This window comes from Callospermophilus lateralis, chromosome 11 (assembly GCF_048772815.1).
Source record: "Callospermophilus lateralis isolate mCalLat2 chromosome 11, mCalLat2.hap1, whole genome shotgun sequence".
Classification (NCBI taxonomy): Eukaryota; Metazoa; Chordata; class Mammalia; order Rodentia; family Sciuridae; genus Callospermophilus; species Callospermophilus lateralis.
In genome coordinates this window covers 6,308,584-6,328,002 of record NC_135315.1, presented here as the reverse complement: position 1 = coordinate 6,328,002, position 19,419 = coordinate 6,308,584, and the positions used below count along the sequence as shown (strand labels likewise).

Here is a 19,419-nt window from a genome sequence, read left to right as displayed (position 1 = left end):
CAGCCAGAGAGCACTAATGGGGCTCACACTGGGCAGCTACATCTCTGCCTTCCTGCCCACTGCCAGGACCTGGGGGCCAAGGCCCAGGTCAAGGAACAGACGGGATTTCTCTTGACTTCTTTCCAAACTCATGTCAGTCGGGGCCAGGGCCTGGAGCAGGTCCCGGTCACAGGTGGCACCCTGAATGGCAGTGACAAGGCACGACTGAGATCTCCCCGCCCCTTGGCTCTGCTCAGCACCCTGCCCACAGCGGCACAGCTGTCGGCTGCAGCCTCCTGAACCACCAGCCCTGCCACCACGCAGCCTTGGCCCCAGCTGTACCCCACCCTGCTCTGCAGCTGGTGACCTTCCTGAGGCACAGGGCTGCCCCTCCCTGGCTCCGCTGGCTTTCTGAAGGCCCCCCATCCTGCCCCAGCGTACCTGGGAGCAGGTCTTCCTCGCAGACCTCTGCCATTCACACCCCTCCTGCACCCACCCCGGGAGTTTCTGGGATGAGCCAGACTGCCTGGGCCAAGACTTGAGGGAAGAACTAGGTCACTGCTTCCCCTTGACTGGCCAGGGCCGGGAAGATTTGTGACACCCTGGAGCAGCAGGCGTGGTGGGAAGGATCGAGCTGTGAGAGGCGGAAACAAATCATCTTCTTTATTGGCAATCTTCTCAGGCCTATTCCTGCACTCCCCTTCCCTCTGCCACCCCTCCTGGCCCCAACAGTGTCAGGCAGTTCTGATTAGAGTAATAGATGACCCCACCCCACTCCCCAGTACATTGTGTGGGAAGACACTGGCCTGGCCTCCTCTGGGTCCCGGCAGAACAGCCTCTCCCTGGGAGGAGCCTGAGCCTCTGATGGGACTGGCTGTCAGGAGTGGCCAAGCGCCACACTGGCCTCTTCTCTCTCAGTCTTGCTTCACATTCACCCATGTCCCCATGGTTATCTGAGGGACCTGGGCGAGGGTAGAGGGGCTGTCAGGTCTGCTCTGAACAGGGACAGCAGGGGTTATAAACTTCAGACTGGAAACAGGGACACTGGTTATCTCCGTGTTGTTAAGTAGCCAACAGGGCCAGTTCTAAATGATCCATAGAGCAGGTACAGAAGCCAGAGGGTTGCAGAAAGATCTGGAAGTCCCATCTTTTCAGAGTGCCAGGAACGCTCTCTGTTGATGGCTCAGTTCTTCCTGAACTCTGCTGTGTGCAGGTGCTCTGCTGCGCCACCTCCAAGGCATTCAGGTGGCAGAGGACAGGCTGGTGAGCTGGTCTGCAGTGCCTGTGTGTGAGGCAGCCCGGTCTTGGGCAGTGATAGAGGCCTGATTGCTCTGGTCAGGCAGGGTCACAGGTCCTCCTACTTTTGCAGCAAATCTTCTGTCCACTAGCTGGGCCACCAGGCCAGGAGGACAGAACCACAAGTCATTTGCCGCCAGCCTCGGTGCCAGCAGCTCAGGGCTCAGTAGTCCCAAAGTTGCCCCCTGGTGCCATTTCTTCCCTAGTGTGACAGCTGGCCACTTCCCGCCTGCCGTAGGTGCTGGCTCCACATCTGCACCCGGCATTCCTGCCTTTTTGGCCCAAGCCTGGGAGGATGCTTCCTTCCAAATGCTCTGTCCCTTCTGCCCTGCATTTGCCGTCGGCTCCCTAGGCGCACCCTTTAAACCAGGAGAGGGCGAAGGAACAGGTGTGCTGCCAGCCTGCTCCCTGCCAGGAAGGGGACAGGGCCACCCTGCTGATACCCTAGCATAGCACTGCTCTGAATCATAACCAGACACCCCCACACTGGGCAGAGGGGACAGGGTGTAGAGAGGGGCAGGTGGGGCATTCATAAGCTCTAGTAGCCATGTTGACCTGCTCCACAATGTGGCTTTGGGTCGCATGAATCTGAATTTAAAGGTTCTTTCTTGTGGGTTTTTCCTAGCCACCCCCCCACAGGTCCCCAGGGTACAGAATCCCAGGTAGGGGACTGTCCCATGCCGTGCCTCACTCCCATCTTGTCTTCCAGCTTTCGCCATCATGATTGTGCTGGCCTTAGTCCGCATCGGAAAGGGCCAAGGAGAGGGGCACCCGCCCCTGGCCGACCCCTCAGGGCTCCGGAACCTGTTGGGGGTATGCGTCTACTCCTTCATGTGCCAGCACTCCCTGCCTTCCCTCGTCACCCCCGTCTCCTCCAAGCGCTACCTCACACGACTGGTGTTCCTGGACTACGTGCTGATCCTGGCCTTCTATGGCCTCCTCTCCTTCACCGCCATCTTCTGCTTCCGTGGCGACAGCCTCATGGACATGTACACCCTCAACTTTGCGCGCTGCGACGTCGTGGGTCTGGCGGCCGTGCGCCTCTTCCTGGGCCTCTTCCCTGTCTTCACCATCAGCACCAACTTCCCCATCATCGCCGTGACTCTGCGCAACAACTGGAAGACACTCTTCCACCGAGAGGGCGGCACGTACCCCTGGGTGGTGGACCGCGTGGTCTTCCCCACCATCACCCTGGTGCCACCCGTGCTGGTGGCCTTCTGCACACATGACCTGGAGTCCCTGGTGGGCATCACGGGGGCCTATGCAGGCACTGGCATCCAGTTCGTCATCCCCGCCTTCCTGGTATACCACTGCCGCAAGGACACCCAGGTGACTTTCGGCTACGGGACCGTCAACAAGCACAGGTCCCCGTTCCACCACACCTTCTGGGTGGGCTTCGTGCTGCTCTGGGCTTTCTCCTGCTTCTTCTTCGTCACAGCCAACATTGTTCTCAGTGAGACCAAGCTCTGATGGCAGGGTGTGCCTGGTGACAAGACGGCCAAGGACCCCACCACGGCCTCGCCGCTGCAGAGCAAGATTTTCGTTGCCACCCAGGGCTTCATGGGCGGGAGGACAGGGGCGCTCAGAGGGGACCTCTGCATCTCCAACTGGGGGTCTCTTCCTGACCCAGGGCCCTATCTACTCTGTGCTGGCCTGGTTCCCTGGAGGGCCTGGTACCCTGGAGCAGCTCCCTGCCGTGCCCTCCTGCCTAGGGCAGCATGCAGCTGCTCTCGGGTTTCAGGATGGTCCCAGTCACACTGCTGCCCCTTCAGCCGTTGGAGGCAGGCTCCTCCCTCCATGTGGTGGCACATGCAGTGCTGGCACTGCTGCTATTTATACCAGACCCCGTGTCCCCTCCTCCGCCCTCCCCAGCCCCTTCCTGCGTCCTTGCCTGTCTACTAGCAGCTGCTGTCCCTTCAGAGACAAATCCCAGGCCCTGGTCCTCTAACCTGGCCTGCCTATGGCAGGCAGCACCCAACTCTCTGCCAGGCCTGAGAGTCGCTAAGTGCCGCTCCTAGTGACAAGAATGGGAAGTGCTAACTGGCACCAGGGTCCCTGAGCCAGAGCTGTGAGGGCCCTTGCTGTGGCCGCCATCTCTGGGGCACTGCGCCAATGGCACATCCCTTCCCAGGGCACGCGGCAGCCTAGAAGCTGGGTTTAAAGTCCTTCGCTTGTGCTTCCTGTTAGGGGCTCTTTGGCCCCTGACTACCCCCTGGAGCCCTCTGGGCCTTCTGTAGTATAAGGGGCTGCCCACCACCACCCCCAAGGGCTTACCGCCCTGGGCATGAGGCGCAGAGAGGGCTTCGTGGTTCCCACTGCGGACGGCCAGGCCAGCAGGCAGCAGCTACCTTGCTCCAGTCCACACAAGGGTGCTCCCTCCAGAGTCTGGCCACGGGTGCTCAGCGTGGCACTCCTCCTGCCCCTGAGTTCCGTGGGGTAGGAAGAGATACCTGCCCGTTCTTGTGGAAGGAGGCCAGGCTCCCAGCCACCTCCACCTAATCATGCCTGCACCTGCTGGGCAGGCCACCTTGGAGACAGATGACTCTGTTGAACTCTGCATTTTCAATGTGCCTTCTGCTTCAGGCCCTGGGGATCCTTCCTGACCCTGGCTTGTCCCCAGCCCTGGGCCTGGTCCCATTGTCCTAGAGCGCAGAGCAGCCTGCCAGGGAGCTGCCTCTCTGGGGAATGGGGAACTCAGGCCCCTACCCCGCCCTCTTGATTTCAGTGCCTTGCTTAACCCTTGTGAGGGAACCTTCGCCACCTCCTCCTCTGTGTGTGTGTGTCGCTCTCTGACGTTTGACAGTACACTCTGGGGCCCAGGGAACGTGCGTCTGCAGGCAGCACCGCTCTGCTTCTGGCCCTGGCACCCCTGCCCCTGAGAACCCCTGAGTCATAAGTTGGCCTCACTCTGCTTTCTCGCCACTGTCACATGTGGGCAGTTCTTGCACCTGCCCCCATAAGCCATCGTCTTCCATCCGTGTGAAAGACATCTGCTCCTCCCCACCTGCTATGGTGGTATCTTCCCAGGAGACCCTGCCCTGGGGCGGGCCAAGCCAGCTGGCGCCAGGGTGGTGAGGCCACATATAAGGAAGAGCTGCCCATGCCCTGTGCCAGGCCCTCCCTGAAGCTGCCTGCTGTTTGCTGAGAACTCAATTAAAACATCTGTACTTACCTTCTCCAGTTACACTCCCTCTTGCTTAAGGACAAAGCAGATTAAATCATCCTGCTGCCCCCGGGCTCCAAACCAAATTTTGGAAGCAAATTTATTAGCATCATAAAGCCCAGGTTGATTTATGTGACAATCTGGAGCCACACACAGCAGTGGAGTCTGGTGGCTGCATTCCCCTCCTCCTCTGAGCCCCAGCTGCCCCAGCCCTGGAGGGAATTGACCTGAAGTGACCGGGAGTCACAGATGCCACGCAGGGACCCCTCCCCACTGACTGGTTGCTCTGCACCTTCGTCGCCACCTGCCACCTGCCTTAGGAGAAGTCAGATGAGGTCACCTTCCTCTCCACTGATGGCTGGGTGGATTCAGGACAAGGGATGAAAGACCCTAGCAGCTAGACATCCCGAAGTGATGCTGCTCACCACGTGCATCAAGCACAACTGTGAGTTTTTATATCAGTGTTTGAAGCAAGTTGGGTCATAGTTTCCATTTGCAGAGGGGCTCTAGGGGTCATAGTGAGGAGAACAGGGATGCCAGCTGGATGTCAGCCTGGCACAAGATACAAGTATCGTTGTGGCAGTTTTAAACACAGCAGCCTCTACCTGTCTCATCCACCCAGAGCAGCCCCAAGGGCAAGTCAGGTCAAGGTGGGAGAAGACAATCTTTGCTTGTTCCCTGCCAAGGCGCCAGGTCCACCTGAGCACTGGCGCCTGCTGCCAGCCCTCTGGCTATTCCTCACCTGAGGCCAGAGAGGCGGCTGTGGGCTTGTAGATGGGGCAGATGGCAGGTGACAGGCTGAGGCACTGCTGAGTTGTGGAAGGTAGCAGTGGGCCCCAGTCCAGGCCCCAGGCCACACATCTGTGCTCACCACATGGGGCCAGGAGCAGCCCTGGCAACAGGCTGACACCAGAGTGGTGAGGAGCAACCAGGCAGCCAGCAGAGGGGAAGTGGCAGCTGTGCCAGGCCCCGGGGAGTAGAAAGCTGAGATTTCAGCCCGCTTAGGGGTCAGAGGCCCTAGCAAGGCTGACTCATGCCAAGGGCCACTGAAAATCTGGCCCTTAGACCAAGATCCAGAACTACAGGAGAACCCTGCCACCCCTCTTCCCTGGGGGCTGGGGCTGGCAGTGTCAACCTCATACTGGAGAAAGGGAGAAGTGACCTGTATAGAGGGCCTGCCATGTGTCTGTCACAATGCTAAGTACTTCTTCGAGCCTCCTTTGCCAAGTGGGGTAACTACCTATATGACTGATGGGTCATGGAAAATTAAGGACTGAGCCCAGAACCTGCCACAGAAGTGCTCAATAAAGCTGCTGTTTACTGATGCCCATTACCTCCCTTGTTACTCACCAGCCGTAACTGCACTCACAGCCCAAGACCTGGGACTCAAATTTAAGGCTTCGGGTATCTAATTGGTTTCATAGCCTTGTAAAGAGATGGTGGCATGTGATGGCCGTTGCCTGCAGTACACAGTCAGAAAACGATTCTTCAGGGTCTAGAGGACTTGAGGAAAAGATTGGTTCTGGTTCCCCAGTCCTCTGGGAGACCTGCACACCTCTCCTTTCAAAGAGCCAGGCAGGCGAGGCTGGAGGGGCCTGGTCTGGGATATCATGCCCACCCTTTTGTGAACTTTGTCCCCCACCCTGGGGGTAGATGTGAACGCTGGGCTAAAGACCAAGGGAAATACAGCCAGGACAACTGCAGGAGGAAAGCAGGTCAGACAGAATTCCCTGTGACTGTGGCTGGGCCTCTCTCTTCCTGGGTCCCACCAAACAGAAAGGCAGCATTGGCGTGTGGGTCATGGGGTCCTGGTTTAGGATGCTTTCCCATCCAAGGCCTTGCTTCCTCCCTTTCCCACCCCAGGCTTTCTGCCTCCACTTGGAGAGGAAGGACACCAGCCCTGAACCACATCCCCTGCCCAGGGACTGTGTCCCCCACTCATGTTCCTAGATGGCAGCCAGTGCCTGGCCGGGCGAGCAGGAGCGGCCCCTCCTCCCAACCAGCAGCAGGCTCAGCTCCACAGTTGGCTCTTAATTATCTTTCCAGTCCTTGATTATTAATGATCTTGGGCAATGAGCAGAGCAGCCCGGCCTCGCCCTGTCCCTGGCCCCACTGCCACAGTCTCCCCCAGGGCTGCACCAAATCCTGACTCAGGGAGAATGTAGGGTCCCACTCGGGGATTGGTAGCCTACTGTTAACCCTCTCACTACTGCGGCTGTGGCCAAGGTCAAGCTCCCTTCCAGAGCACTCACCTAGACTCACACCCCCTACCTGTCTGATTCTGGCTCCAGCCCAAGAACATCCATAGGGCAGAGAAGGTGAACTTGACCGTAATGTAGGAGGGCCATCTACTCTTGGGGTGGTCAGACTCTAGCCACAAATGGAGATGTATCCCACCCTACTATATCTCAACTGCTCCCACCTCTAAAACCAAACCAAAAGGTCAATTCTCATGGCCTCTTCCCAGGCCTCTCTTTGGAGACTGAAGAGGGAACCCTGCTTCCTTGGCACCAGCTGGGACATCACGCCAAACCTTTTGAGAACTTTGTCCCCCACCCTACCTGGCTCCCCAGGAAGGGCACTGGGCAGAGAGAAAGGGAGCCAGGCAAGTCTGTGCCTCTTTGTCATGTGGACAAATCTGCTTGGCCTCCACCCAACCTGTTAAGGACAATCAGGAAAGGGTTTGACAGAATTGATAGTGCCCACCATGTTTGTGGAACAAATGGAAGGAGGATTCCTTGCTCACTCCAGTCACTGAGGGGGATAAATGTAGTTGCAGATGTGAAAACACCAAAGACTATAACAAGAGCCATCTTTTCACATGGCCCAGGGCAAATGGTGTGACAGAGAAAGGAGGTCAGCTGAGAACCCCAGCAGGAGGATGAGCGGATGGAACAATGGGCAAATTCTCCCACCTGAGAAGTCCTGGCACCTGGAAGACTAAGCCTCACCTGGCCCTGGATGCCAGCCAGGCCAGGCTTCAGAGCCCACAGAGCCCATACAGCCAACCAAGGGCCAGGCAAGCCTGGAAGGCTCCCAACAGACCTTCCGCTGTCTTCCCACCCTGACATTGTCAGGCTCCCAGGTGGTCCCTGTGTCGGCGAGACACCTGCAGTCCCTGGTCTGGGCCTCCCTTTTCAAGGAGACTGAAGACTGAATTCCATTCATCACCACCAGCGCCACCATGCTGATCACATTTGTCACATCTGGCACCAGGGTAGATTGAGTTGGCACTGAATACTGAGCCTATCCCTCAGCCTCACCTTCTCCCCACATCCTCCCCAGACACTCCTAAGACTCCCCCTGGGTGAGCCGCCCACTTGCTCCCAGAAGATGCCCTGTCTGAAGATTGAATATTGGATATTCCCATGATGCTCCTGTTGCTGACAGGTTGTGATGCCCCTTTCAGGATGCAGAATGAGCAGCCAGGTGCAGTGAGTTGTAAGAGATTGGTTTAATGTCTCCGTACTCAGAAACTCCAGTCAGGTGGAGCAAGGAGCAGGATGGCCCTGCCCCACCCCCAGGTCTAGCCTCCATGCCCTCACAAAGTCAAGGCCACAGCAGCCACGACCAGGGCCAGACTAACACCACGGCAGAGACACCCTCAATGGCCCTGCGTGACACGTGCTGGATGGATGGGGCTTTGCTTGATGAGGACACAGCCAAACCCTGCCAAGGTCACTGAGCTGGCCATGGAAGAATCATCTGCCACTGGGGCCCCTGGCCAGCGTATGGTTGCAGAAGCCAGGAAAGCCCAAGGCTGCCTGTCCCTATCCCTGACAGTGCCAGGCAGAGAATCCAGCCCAACAGGAACCAGAACCACCGCCCCTCACACTTCCGACTCCAGGCTTGAGATCCGCCTCCAGGTGCAGGGTCTTTGGGAGCCTTTGGTCCCACAGGCTCCCCTGCTGACCTCTTCCAGCACCCCACTGTCCCTGTAGCCCGTGCTCAGTCCCAAGGTCCTGCCCCTGTGCACTGGAGGCCCCCAGGACCCAGGAAGCCAAGGGCCATGATTGGCGCAGGGTGGAAAATGAGGGCAGACAGCCCCCCAGCAAAATGGCAGGTGGGCATGGGTGTGCAGGCAGACGTGCTGTCTGGGCTGCCAGGCGAGGACCCCTGCTGGCACGCCCTGCCTGCAGGCCTCCGGGTAGGAGGGCAGCCGCATCGACTGTGCCTGCGCCCAGTGCCTGCAGGCCGGCCGACTGTTAGGACAGGAGCAAGTGTGGCCGGTGTACCTGGCAGGCAGCAAGCCAGGCCGAGTGAAGGCCTCAGCCACCGAGCTGGGCAGAGAAGCATGGCGCGGGCGTGGGTTCCGGGCCCAGGCCGCGCGCAGCAGGGCTTCCCGCTGGGCCAGCTGCTCCGGCCCCAGCAGTGGCAGGTCGTCCGGCTCCGGGGGCTCAGGGAAGAGAGGGAGGAAGGGGCGTCCGGACCGGTCGGCTCGGGGGAAGGAGCTGTAGTGACAGTGCGCAGGAGACAGGGGGCGCTCTGAGAGCGCGCACCGCTCGGAAGCCGAGAGGTGCTGCCCGCGGGGCCGGGCGCAGAGCCGCCACCGCGCTTCCCAGGCAGGCGGGTCCGAGGCCCGGGAGACGTCGAGCAGAGGCAGCCGGGGTGTCGGCGGCCGGCCGGAGGGCTGTGGGGCCCTGCGGACCAGCGCGGCGCGGCCCCCACCCGGCGGCCCCCAGCCCCTGGGGTTGGGCTCGGGGGGCGGGCCGGGGGCCTGCGGTCGCAGGCTGGGCCCGGGGCAGGCGGGCGGGGGCGCGTGGCGGCTGCTGCCCCAGCTCTCGACGGTGCGCGTGGCGCGGTCCAGGGAGCTGCTCACGCCCGCCGTGGTCACCATGTCGCGCGCCGCCTGCAGCATCTTGAGCACGCTGGCCTGGGCCGAGCCGGCCGTGAGGTCTGGGCTGGGAGGCCGTGCGGGGCTGGCCAGGCTCTGCACCCCACTGAAGCAGCTGTAGATGCCCTGGACAGGAGGAAAGGCAGGCTGTGAACGGCGCCCTCCCCTCCGTGAAGAGCCTCCACTGTCCTTGCCCTGTCCCAAGCATGATGGCCTTCAAGTCCCCGGAAGCAACCATTTGTTAGGCGTCCCCTATGTGCCAGGCTCTGTGCTGCTTTTCAGATGAATTTGATGTCTGAACCTCCAGAAGCCAATTCTAATCAATCACACTATCTAGTAAATGGCGCTGGAGGGTTCCAACCCCAGTGGTGCTGGCAAGCCAGCCACCTCCCAGGACCTTGGTTTGCACACCTGTAAATGGGGCCATGGCCCGCTCTGACTTAACTGGTTAGTTAGTACCCCAGGCACCTACCCTGCTGAAAGCCAGCAGGAAGTCCAGCTGGGATGTGTTGGGCACTGAGTGACGCAGCTTCCAGTAGACCAGGTGCTCCCAGGCGAAGACCAGGAGGGCCAGCCCCATGGCCACCAGCAGCATGTAGAAGACCCCAGCCATATTGTCAATGTCCAGCTTGCTGCTCATCACTTCATTCTTCTCATTGTGGCAGATCCCCGAGAGCCATACTGTCTCCAGTTTCTGGGTCTCTCCTAGGGAAGGGGATGCACCTGGCTCAGGAGCCAACTCATAATGGACCCACTAACAACACTCAACCCGTTCCTGGATGGAGGAGGGGTCTGGGGACAGGGTACCACCCCCTTATTTCTCAAGTGGGACCACTCAAGTGAGATGGGGGCAGTGTCAGCCAAAACAAAGGAAAGCAAAGCAGAAGGTGTGGGCCACCTGCTCACCCCCAGCAAAGACCACCCACGTGCCCAGGAAAGGCTTGTTGATTGAGTCAAGTTTAGCATCCCTTCTTTTGTTGTTCACTCGTCATTGTACACTTTACCCTCTGCATACTAAGCATGGAGCTGGGCCCCTTGGAGACCACAAGCACCACATAATAACGAGAGCATTACTTAATCAGGATGGGGCTCCTCTCAATACTCCTTGGGGTTGGGGCGGACACATGTGAACCCCTGTTCCCAGAGCTAGCCTAGCCCTGGTTCTGGACTACCCCAGGTAATCTCAAGATGGAAATGGGGAGACCAAACTGCAAAGGAGGTGCTCATCTGGGAAAGATCATGGGAGGGGTCCTGGAGAAAAAGAAAGTTCAGCCACCCGCAACCCCCTTTGTGGCCCAACGCCTTCCTTATCATCCCTGCCCTTTGGGGGACTCCCCAGTTCTGTTTCTTGCTCCTTCCTACAAGCCCATCCCTTCTCCAGATCTTCATGCAGCACTCCTAATACCTGCTCCCCTACTGCCCCAACCTCACCCCCAGAGCCTCTTCCTTCCCATAGGCTGTGGGCACACAAAGTGGTAGTAGAGATACCCTGGGACCACCCCAGCCCCCAGCAATGGCAGCACCCACCATCCCCCAGGAACTGCAGGAGTGCCAGGTCTATGGCCCGCTTCCAGTGGGAGTCCTTCTGCATGGCGATACCATAGCCAGTGGTAGCAAAGACTTTGCCAGATCCAATGGTGACCAGTTTGCAGCCTTCATCCTTGCCCGCCATGTAGTTGAGGACAGCGGCATCATAGATGAAGGCGTCCAACTTCCTGGGGATAAGCTGAGCCCTCAGGGCCAGGGACCATACAGGTGGGAGGGGGCATTGACCTGGGGCCTGGCGGGGGTCTGAACACCTGAGATTGTTGGGTACCACCAGTGAGGACAGGTGGGCAGAGCCTTCTCTGTTGCCTTTGCAAGGACCACTCCCACCCTCCTCCTCAGAGAAGCCCGGGAACTGTGTCCCCAGAGGACATGCCCCCTCCCCTGCCCAATCTCTACATGTCTCTAAGACCCAGAGAAAGACAACCACCACCATGTCAGGCCAAGGCTGAACTCTGCTCAGCAACACAGCTGTGTGTCTGGAACATGGTGGGCCTCCATTTCCATTCAAGCTCTGCTCTGCCCCATACCCTTTCCCCCTTTCCCAGAAGCCCTGCGGGATAACCCAGCCCCACTGTCCCCACCTTGGGTCTCTCAGGAAGGGATGGAACTAAGACTGGTCACTGGGGAGACATGTGGCTGGCAACAGAGGGTGAGTGCAGGGCTGCGGACCCACCCCATCTTGAGGCTGGTGAGCGCATCCTCCACTGATCGCTGGTTGAACTTGACCATGTGGGTGTGCATGTCCCGGTAGTTGCTGCGGATGTTCCGCTCTGTGCTGCCATTGGGCACTGTGCCAAAGCGGAAGGGCGGGTACTGATCCTGAGGCCTCTGAAACTGCAGGTGAAGGACAGCAGCCATCTCTACCACTTCATCCAACGTCCCAGACACCAGAGCCCCAAATGTCAGCCCCAGAGCTCAGCTGCATAGCTGGACTTGCATAGTCAGAGCAGAAGGACCTGAGACACAGTCCAGGCTGCGTGTATTTTACAAATGGAGAATCTGAGATCCAAGATGGGGTGAGACTTACCCAAAGCCACTCAACCAGTGGACTTGAGTGGTCACTGCCCATTTCCACCCCCTCACTACCCCACATCGTCCTTCTCTGGCCTCCAGTTCAAATTCCCCACACTCTGATCATCCTATATCCACCCTCCCAAGGCCTGTCCCCACCCTTGGTGTCCCCACCACCACCTCCACTGGCCGTGGCCCCAGAACCTTTTTGTCACTGAGGCCTGACACAGTGTCGATGTACTGCTCCTGGATCATGAAGGCGGCCAGGTTTGCAGTGTAGCTGGCGAGGAAGATGACGGCGAAGAAGGCCCACACCAGGACCATGATCTTGCTGGTGGTGCCGCGGGGGTTCTCGATGGGCACCGAGTTGTTGAACACCAGGGCCCACAGCAGCCACACAGACTTGCCGATGGTGAAGGATGGGCCCCCGGGCTCTGGGGAGGAGGGTGGATGCTGAGACTCTTCTTGCCCACCACCAAAGGGCTTCGGTTTCAGCCCCAGCCTGGACCCCATCACTGCCCACCCCTTTGCCCAGGCCCAGGCAACAGACAGCTTACTCTTGCCCTTGCTGAGGTTCTGGCTGTAGCTGACGGGGCTGAAGTACTCGAACAGGAAGACAGTGAGGGCCACCACGGTGAGACACATGACGAACATCATCACCCACACTGCGGGGCTGTAGGGCTCTGCAGACAGAGGAAGGCGACCCAGACCTCAGAACTGCCTCCCTCAGCCCCCACCCGGTGGAGATGGGTGGGTCCATCTGGTCAAAGCAGGGGCCCACCATCCCTGCGGATGGAGCCAAGGTGACCTCTAACCCTGACTCTGAGCAGCAGAGCCCCAGGAGAGACCCCCAAGGGAGGTCAGTCTCTCCCTTCCCTCTGTCCCTACAAGCACACATCGACCACCCCCGGGAGCCTTCCTTTGGCCTCACGTCCCCTGCCTGGCCCGGCAGGAATGACCTGGTCTTTCTACCTGGAATCAGAGTCTCCAAGGCCAATTCCCAATCCTCATTCTACTGACATGGAAACCAAGCTCAGGGCACTGGAGAGAAGGACCCAGGTCTACGCCTCCTTGAAAAGCAGTCGTTACCACCAAGAGTACCTGCTCTTTTGCCATGAAGACACCTCTAGGAAGTCAGATTTTTTTCTCCCTATGGCTAAGGAACCCACTCAGAGAGGTTCAGTGACTTCCCTAAGTCCACCCAGCAGGAAGGGCAGAGCTGGGACTTCACTCCTGCTTAGGAGTGAGCTGGGACCTCACTCCTCCTCCTCGGGACAGCTCTCAGCCCTCCTCAGCATCCTGCCTGTCCTCACAGTTCTCTATGCCACTTAGCGCTGCCAGTCCCACCTGACTCCTAACTGGACACTCGGGAAGGCCAGAACCAGGGCTGTATCCTGGGCACCTAGTGGGACCTGGCACAAAGGGGTGCCTCCCAGTGAGAAGTTAGCATCTCTTCCCACTGCCCCGAGGCCATGGTTCCCTGTCCCTCACAGTGGCACATCGTCTACCCCTTCTCCCTCCCCCCACCTCAGCATTGACGTCCCTTCCAGCTGCCCAAGGAAGCTGTGCTCCTACCCCAAATGCCTCGTCTCACCCATGACACCCACCCCATGGGCCCTTCTGCCCCAGAGCCACCCCTGCCCGCCCGAGCCTCACCCAGGAAGGCCGAGGGGGAGACGGTGCCATTGCTGCGAGCCACCATCACGCTGATGCCCGTCTCCACGAAGGGCACGGAGAAGTCCACGATCTCGGAGCGCTCCTCATTGATGGTGAGGGAGCCGATGGCCATGTCTGCTCGCTTGTAGTACACCTGGGGCCACGAGGGGACTGAAGAAGGGGCTTCCGAGAGCTGGAGCAGGCTCCCCAGTCCCCGCCTGGTACCCCTTAGCGCCCCCACCAGTGGACTCCTGTGTTCCCACCTGGGGTCCCCAGGGCTCAGCCTTCAGTGATGGCCACACACATTATTGTGACAACCGGAGGTGGCTGAGAGCTGCATGGAGCCTGGCTGTATGTAGGTGGGTGGGCCCAGGGTGGGGCTGGGGCCAGCCTACCTCCCCAATCATGCCGTTCCACACGCCGCGCACCCTCTTGCCGTGCTTGCCATTGGTCACCAGGTACAGGTCGTAGGAGAACTTGACCACCTTGGCTAGCTTCTTGAGGATATCGATGCAGAAGCCCTTGCAGCAGAGCTTGGTGTATGGGGCTGTGTCACCGCTGCTGCAACCGCCACCGCAAGAAACCACCAGGAGTCAGCACCCCCCCTGGGCTGCAGACCCTCCCCACACCCAGGCATAAGGCACGCAACCGCTGACCCTCCGGTGTCGGCACCCAGCTCACACCAGACCTGAAGGTGTGGTTGCTTTGCCTGCGGCAGGGCACAGTGTTGGGTACGCAGCCCCCGGTGCCAGGGTCAGGGCTCTCCACAATGACAAAGGGTCGCTCTTCCAGGGTGGCCACTGTCAGGTGCCGGCTGTCCACCACAGGCTGCAGGGAGGCACTATAGCGAGGCCATACGGGGTACTTCATGTAGAGGACTCCATGATCCCAGCGCCCCACCTGCGGAGGACCACCAGCCTCAGTCCAGGACCTTCAGCCCCACTACCCTCACCCTCTAGGTGCCCATCCGAGTGCAGCCTCCCAGGGCCAAGAATGACCCTTTTCTAGGGGCATTTGGGGCAGACAGAGGCAGGGCTGGGGCAGAGGCATTTGGAGAACAGGAGACACAGAGCCAGGGGTCAAGCATGGGACAGAGGCTGGCTCCCCAGCCCCCAACCCTGGTCCCTGTGCTGCTGCCACCCAGGCACCCTCCTCAGGCCCTGTGCCCCTGCCTCACAATGCTCAGTCCCCTTCTCCTCCTCAGCTGACACTCCAGGACCTTCACACATATCCCACCACCCCATCCTACTTCCTCAGTCATATCACTTTAAAACGCCCTTCTGCCTGTACCAGGCTAGACCCCTCCTGGTGGGCTTCTGCCCAACCCTCTGCGGCCCACCTCTGGGTCCTGTATTCCCTAGTTTCCTCCTTCGAAGGCAGAACTAGAGTCCTGCTCCTCCTGTCCACTGCCATCCTGGTTTGCACATGGCTCTACTCAGCACGGACGACTCTGTATTCTATTTGTTTCCACATCTGTCTGGCGGGCACACACGTGGGTCAATCCCCTGGGGCAGGACTGTGTGATAAAAGTGCTTGATACGCTTTGTAGCATGTCATGGAGCCCAGAGCAGGGTCAGGGGAACCTGGAAGGTTTCCTAGGGTAGGAGGCCCCAGCTGAGACAGAAGGATGAGGGGCTATGGAAGGACAGAAGAGACTTTGCTCAGCTGTGGGCTTGACCGGGGCTGGGCTCTCAAGATGAGAAAAGACCAAGGGTCCCTGGGCTCACCCCCTTCTCACCATCTCCCAGAGGCGGTGCCGGTTCAGGGCAATCACAACCATGGTGGGCTGGACCAGGTACCCACCAGGGCTGAAGGAGAAGTCTCGGCCCTCCCAGGTGACATTCAGTAAGTGCCTGTAACAGGGGAGAGGCGTCAGGCTGCCCCCATCCCCCAAGCCTATGGCTCTGCCCAACCCATCCACCGTCCCATTCCTGTTTCACCACCCAATAGAAGACATTTAGACTTGTTGTGTGATTGTTTTGTGTGTGGTTTGGGGGGGTTGCTTGTTTGTTTGGGCGGGTTGTTTTCTTTAGTATTTGGGGTTGAACAAACCAAAGGGTGTTTTACTACTGAACTGCATCCCCAGTCCTTTTTTAATTTTTTTTTTTAATTTTGAAGACAGGGTCTCACTAGGTTGCCCAGGCTGACCCCAAACTTGCCAGCCTCCCCTGAGCCTTGTATGGGGGCCTCCCCAGCAGAGGAAATGGCAGACGTGTGCCACACTGCTCTGCTTGCTCTGCACTGTTCCATTTTCCTGTAACACCTCGTCCTGCTGTTTTCTCAGTTGAGGACCCAGAGAAGCTTGGTAACTTGGCCCTAGGGCACACAGTTATGGGAGATAGAACCAGTGAGCCCAAGCTCACTGCCACCCAGGTTCCCCTGAAGTGCCCCACCCCTCACCCCCATGCCTGGGCAGGTGCCCACCTGTAGAAGGCTTCCCGGGCAGGGCTGACAGGTCCAGGGTGGCTGCGACAGTCCCCAGCAGGTGCGGGCAGGGCGCCGTGATGGCGCAAGTAGCTGTGGGCACCCAGGGCCAGGATGGCAACGCCGTCGCGGACCTTCTGGCGCAGGCTGAGGCGCCAGCTCTCGGTGACCACGCTGATGAGGCCCACAGGGAAGGCAGCAGGGGGCGCGTCGGTGCTGCCCAGTGCCAGGTTGGGCACCAGCCACACGTGGCCGGGCCCCACCAGGCCGGCCTGCGCCGCCTCGGCAAAGAGCACCTCTGCCTCCTCGCGCGAACAGTATGCCACCAGCACCGGCGCGTCGAGCTGGCGCAGCAGGCGCTGGGTGCGCGCGCGTGGCCCTCCGGGGCCCAGCTCCAGCGTGAGCACCTCGAGCAGCCGCCAGCTCAGGTAGCTGGCGTCGGCGACGGCGCGCACGCCCTCGAGGAAGAGCGCGTGGCCGGGGTGCAGGCTGGTGATGACAGCGAACGCGCTCCAGTCGTACTCCTCCAGCACCTTGAAGAGCACCTGGAGCTGCTGCTCCAGCGACACGCCCAGCTGCAGGAAGGCGGAGCCCGGCTCCTGGGGGGCGGGGCGGGGGCGGGGCCTGAGCCGGGGCGGGGTGGGCTGAGCCCCGCCTCGCGCCCCTTTCCCCACCCACTCTGGCCCCTCCAGCGGCTCCTGCGCACAGCGGCTCCCTCCCTCCCTCCCTCAAGCTCCAAGTGGCTCCTAACCCCTCTGTCCCCTGGGTCAACTGGGGAGCTTTGTGAAACACGCATGCCTAGGCCCCCACCTGACCAGGCTGGACCACACACCGGCAGCGTCAGCACCACCTGGGAGCTTGTTAGAAATGCAGATTCTCGGGCCGCACCCCACTCCGACTGGATCAGAATCTCTGGGGACGACGCCTGGAATCTGTATGTTTAACACGCTCTTCGGGTTTTTCTCGAGCCCGCTCTTGTGAGAAGCGCTGCCCCAGAACAACTGAATCCGAATCTCAAAGGTGAGACGCTGGGCATCTGTGGTTTTTTGCAAGCACTGTGAGGGCTGAGAACCACCATCCGGAGAGCTGCTGCCCGGGACCAGAGATAACTGGGACAGCACCGTCCTCCCGGGAGCGCCGGCGGCGAAAAGGTTCCTACTCCCCCCTGCCTCTGCCATGGGGAAAGCCCAAGGCCCTGGAGGCTGGCGCCCTCCTAACAGGTAGTCTCTCTCCTGGGCACTGTAGGCCCTCGGAGATGTCAGCACACTGCCACAGTGCCAATATTTTTAAAAAACAAACGGGGAACTACAGGCCAAGCAATCCAGTTTTTCCCCCCAGACTTGCAGTTAAAAGGGAGAGGGAGAGATGAAGGAGGAGCCTAGAGGTTGAGATTTAGAAGCCATATCCACCAATCCCCATGTGTGAACCCAATTTGGCTTCTGATTCAAGCAGACTGACTTAAAAATAAACATTTATGACATTTATGAGACAATGGGGAGGTGTGAACACTGGCTGGATATTTGGTGATGTTAAGGAACTTTTATTAATTTTTAGACATGATAATGTATGGCAGTTTTATTTTTTTAGAGCCGTTATCTGCTAGAGATACAAACCAAAATGCTTATAGATGGAATCATAAGATGTCTGGGCTTTGCTTCACTTTAACCCAGAAGAGAGAGAGTGGTTGGGAGAGAGTCTGGGGTGGGCTGGCCAAGGTGGGTGAGAGGTAAATGGGGATTCATTAGACTCATGTGTATACTCAAAATTCTCCATAATATAAAACGAAGGCAAATCAGATCAGCCTCTTCCCTCAGTACCTTTGGCGGCCCAATACAGTGGGCCAAATGCCAGCCCCTGTGACCTGGACCCCTCTTCCTCCAGGCTTCTCTCGGCTCCTCCAAAGCTCTGAGCTTCACCTCTGCTCCTGCGACCAACTCCCCTCAGCCTCCAGGTCTCAGTGTGGACATCACTTTTTAAGGGACCTTCCCTGGCCAAGACTGTTCAAACAGGGGCCTCCTGAGCATCCCTTCCCTCACAATATCCCATGTTTTTTCTCCAGGACACTGTCCCTGGTAGAGACTGCAGATGCATGTGTGCTTACATGTTCTCCCCAGGAAACTGCGAGGACAGCGACAGCGCATTTGTGAGGACATTGACCTGGACAGTGACTTGTCCCTGGAATGCTATCCCCGAGGGTAACTTCAATTGCCCAGTGGGGCACTTCGTCAGATCCCTGCCGCCCCCATCTGGAGCCAGACAGGGGAGGGCTGAGAGGCAGGCAGCCGACCAGACAGGGCAGCCACTGCCCACCCTCATCCAGACACAAATGGGACAGCAGCCCAGAAAGTTGATCCTCTGGAACGTGGACTACCCTTCCAGAGTCTCCCGACTCCCTCAGTCACCTCCTTGCCAACCCCATCCAGTCCTGGCCTCCAGGACTTTACCCCTTCCCACTCCAGATTCAGCCCTGGTCCCCAGTCCCATGCTGGAAGGGAGGAAGGCACAAGAGATCAGACAGCACCTTGGGGGTGAGGACCACAGTGGAGCCCCCGCTGATGCTGAGGATGGGCGCGTGAGTCTGGGAGGAGACGAAGTCCAGGAGCTGGGCCACTGCCTCGGTACCCACATTGTCCTCAAAGACGATGCCGTGGACCCGGGCAGCACCCAGGAGCCCACAGATCTGGGTGAGAAGGCTGCTGGGGTTGGTGCTGTTGACTCCCACGGTGAGCGGCTGTATCTCCAGAGGCAGGTCCAAGAAGTTCTGGGGGGTGAGGCGGATACGGGCCTGGGCCTGCGGCGGCTCTGAGCTGCCAAACACCACGGCCACTGTCATAGCCTGCTGGCCCTGCCCCAAGCCGGACCCTGCCCAGGCACCAAGGAGCGAGGTGAGCAGCAGGGCTGGCCCCAGGGCCCCACCCATGTCCACCAGAGGGTCCTGTGGAGAGACCAGGACATGCACAGAGAGAGGCAGATGGACAGACAGACACGATGTGAGGGTCAGAGGACGCATCCAAAAAGGAAAGAGAAGAGGGGCACACCTCCCTCCATAAAGAGAGGTACAGACAGACAGACAAAGACAGACACAGAGAAAGAGACAGCAGTTAGCTGAGCATCCCCAGAGGGACAGGGCTGGGACAAGAGCCAGGACAGGGGCTTGTCACCCTCCATCCTACCATTGAACAACACCCCTGGTAAGAAAGGAGTCCCTGCTACTCATGGTCATTTTGGAGTGGGACCAAGAGCCAAGCTGCAGAGAGTAATATGAGTCCCAAGAGGCCTCTGACGGAGCTCCCCCTTCCAGCTGCCCGGGGCTTGGCTCTGCCAGCAACTTCACCTCCACCACTTCCCTGACAACCTCTGATCAGGGAGAGCCCAGGGGCGATGAGGGTGGGCCTGGCGTTCCAGCCCCCTATAGGCCTTCTAAAGCCCAGCCATTGGGGCTCTGCCCTAGCAAGATGCACTGAAAATGCTAGTCTGATGTTCAGAGCATGGATCTGAATCAGAAGTG

The 19,419-nt window shown here is 59.2% G+C and overlaps 2 protein-coding genes across 8 annotated transcripts in view; one reads left to right on the top strand and one right to left on the bottom strand.

Annotated features, from left to right (window-relative positions):
• The window catches only part of Slc38a12 (solute carrier family 38 member 12), a 51,373-nt gene extending 45,611 nt beyond the window's left edge, over positions 1-5,762 (top strand). For all 5 annotated transcript variants that reach the window (XM_076869834.2, XM_076869838.2, XM_076869835.2 and 2 more), the window contains one exon: positions 1,985-5,762. In XM_076869834.2, coding sequence (XP_076725949.1) covers positions 1,985-2,745 — 761 coding nt within the window. In that variant the 3' untranslated portion in view covers positions 2,746-5,762. The remainder of the gene's footprint in view (positions 1-1,984) is intronic.
• Positions 5,763-8,267: 2,505 nt separating this feature from the next.
• On the bottom strand, positions 8,268-18,831 carry Grin2c (glutamate ionotropic receptor NMDA type subunit 2C). Of its 3 annotated transcripts, XM_076870214.2 has the most exons (13): positions 18,433-18,831; positions 15,912-16,510; positions 15,226-15,340; positions 14,176-14,387; positions 13,883-14,048; positions 13,488-13,641; positions 12,389-12,514; positions 12,036-12,265; positions 11,494-11,654; positions 10,800-10,987; positions 9,745-9,977; positions 8,835-9,398; positions 8,268-8,753 (listed from the first exon to the last, which is right to left on the bottom strand). In XM_076870214.2, the coding sequence occupies exons 1-13, from the start codon at positions 18,829-18,831 to the stop codon at positions 8,268-8,270; spliced, it is 3,633 nt and encodes a 1,210-aa protein (XP_076726329.2). The 3 variants fall into 3 exon arrangements, with proteins under 3 accessions (XP_076726329.2, XP_076726325.2, XP_076726328.2); XM_076870210.2 differs by having other exon boundaries at positions 8,268-9,398; positions 10,800-11,005; XM_076870213.2 differs by having other exon boundaries at positions 8,268-9,398.
• Between the last annotated feature and the right edge of the window lie 588 nt (positions 18,832-19,419).

Coding starts and splice junctions, on each gene's coding strand:
- Grin2c (XM_076870210.2), bottom strand. CDS start 18,831: ATGGGTGGGGCCCTGGGGCCAGCCCTGCTGCTCACCTCGCTCCTTGGT. Junction 13,642..13,882: donor GGAACGGCATGATTGGGGAG/GTAGGCTGGCCC, acceptor TCGTGGCCCCAG/GTGTACTACAAGCGAGCAGA. Junction 9,399..9,744: donor TCCTGCTGGCTTTCAGCAGG/GTAGGTGCCTGG, acceptor CCTCCTGTCCAG/GGCATCTACAGCTGCTTCAG.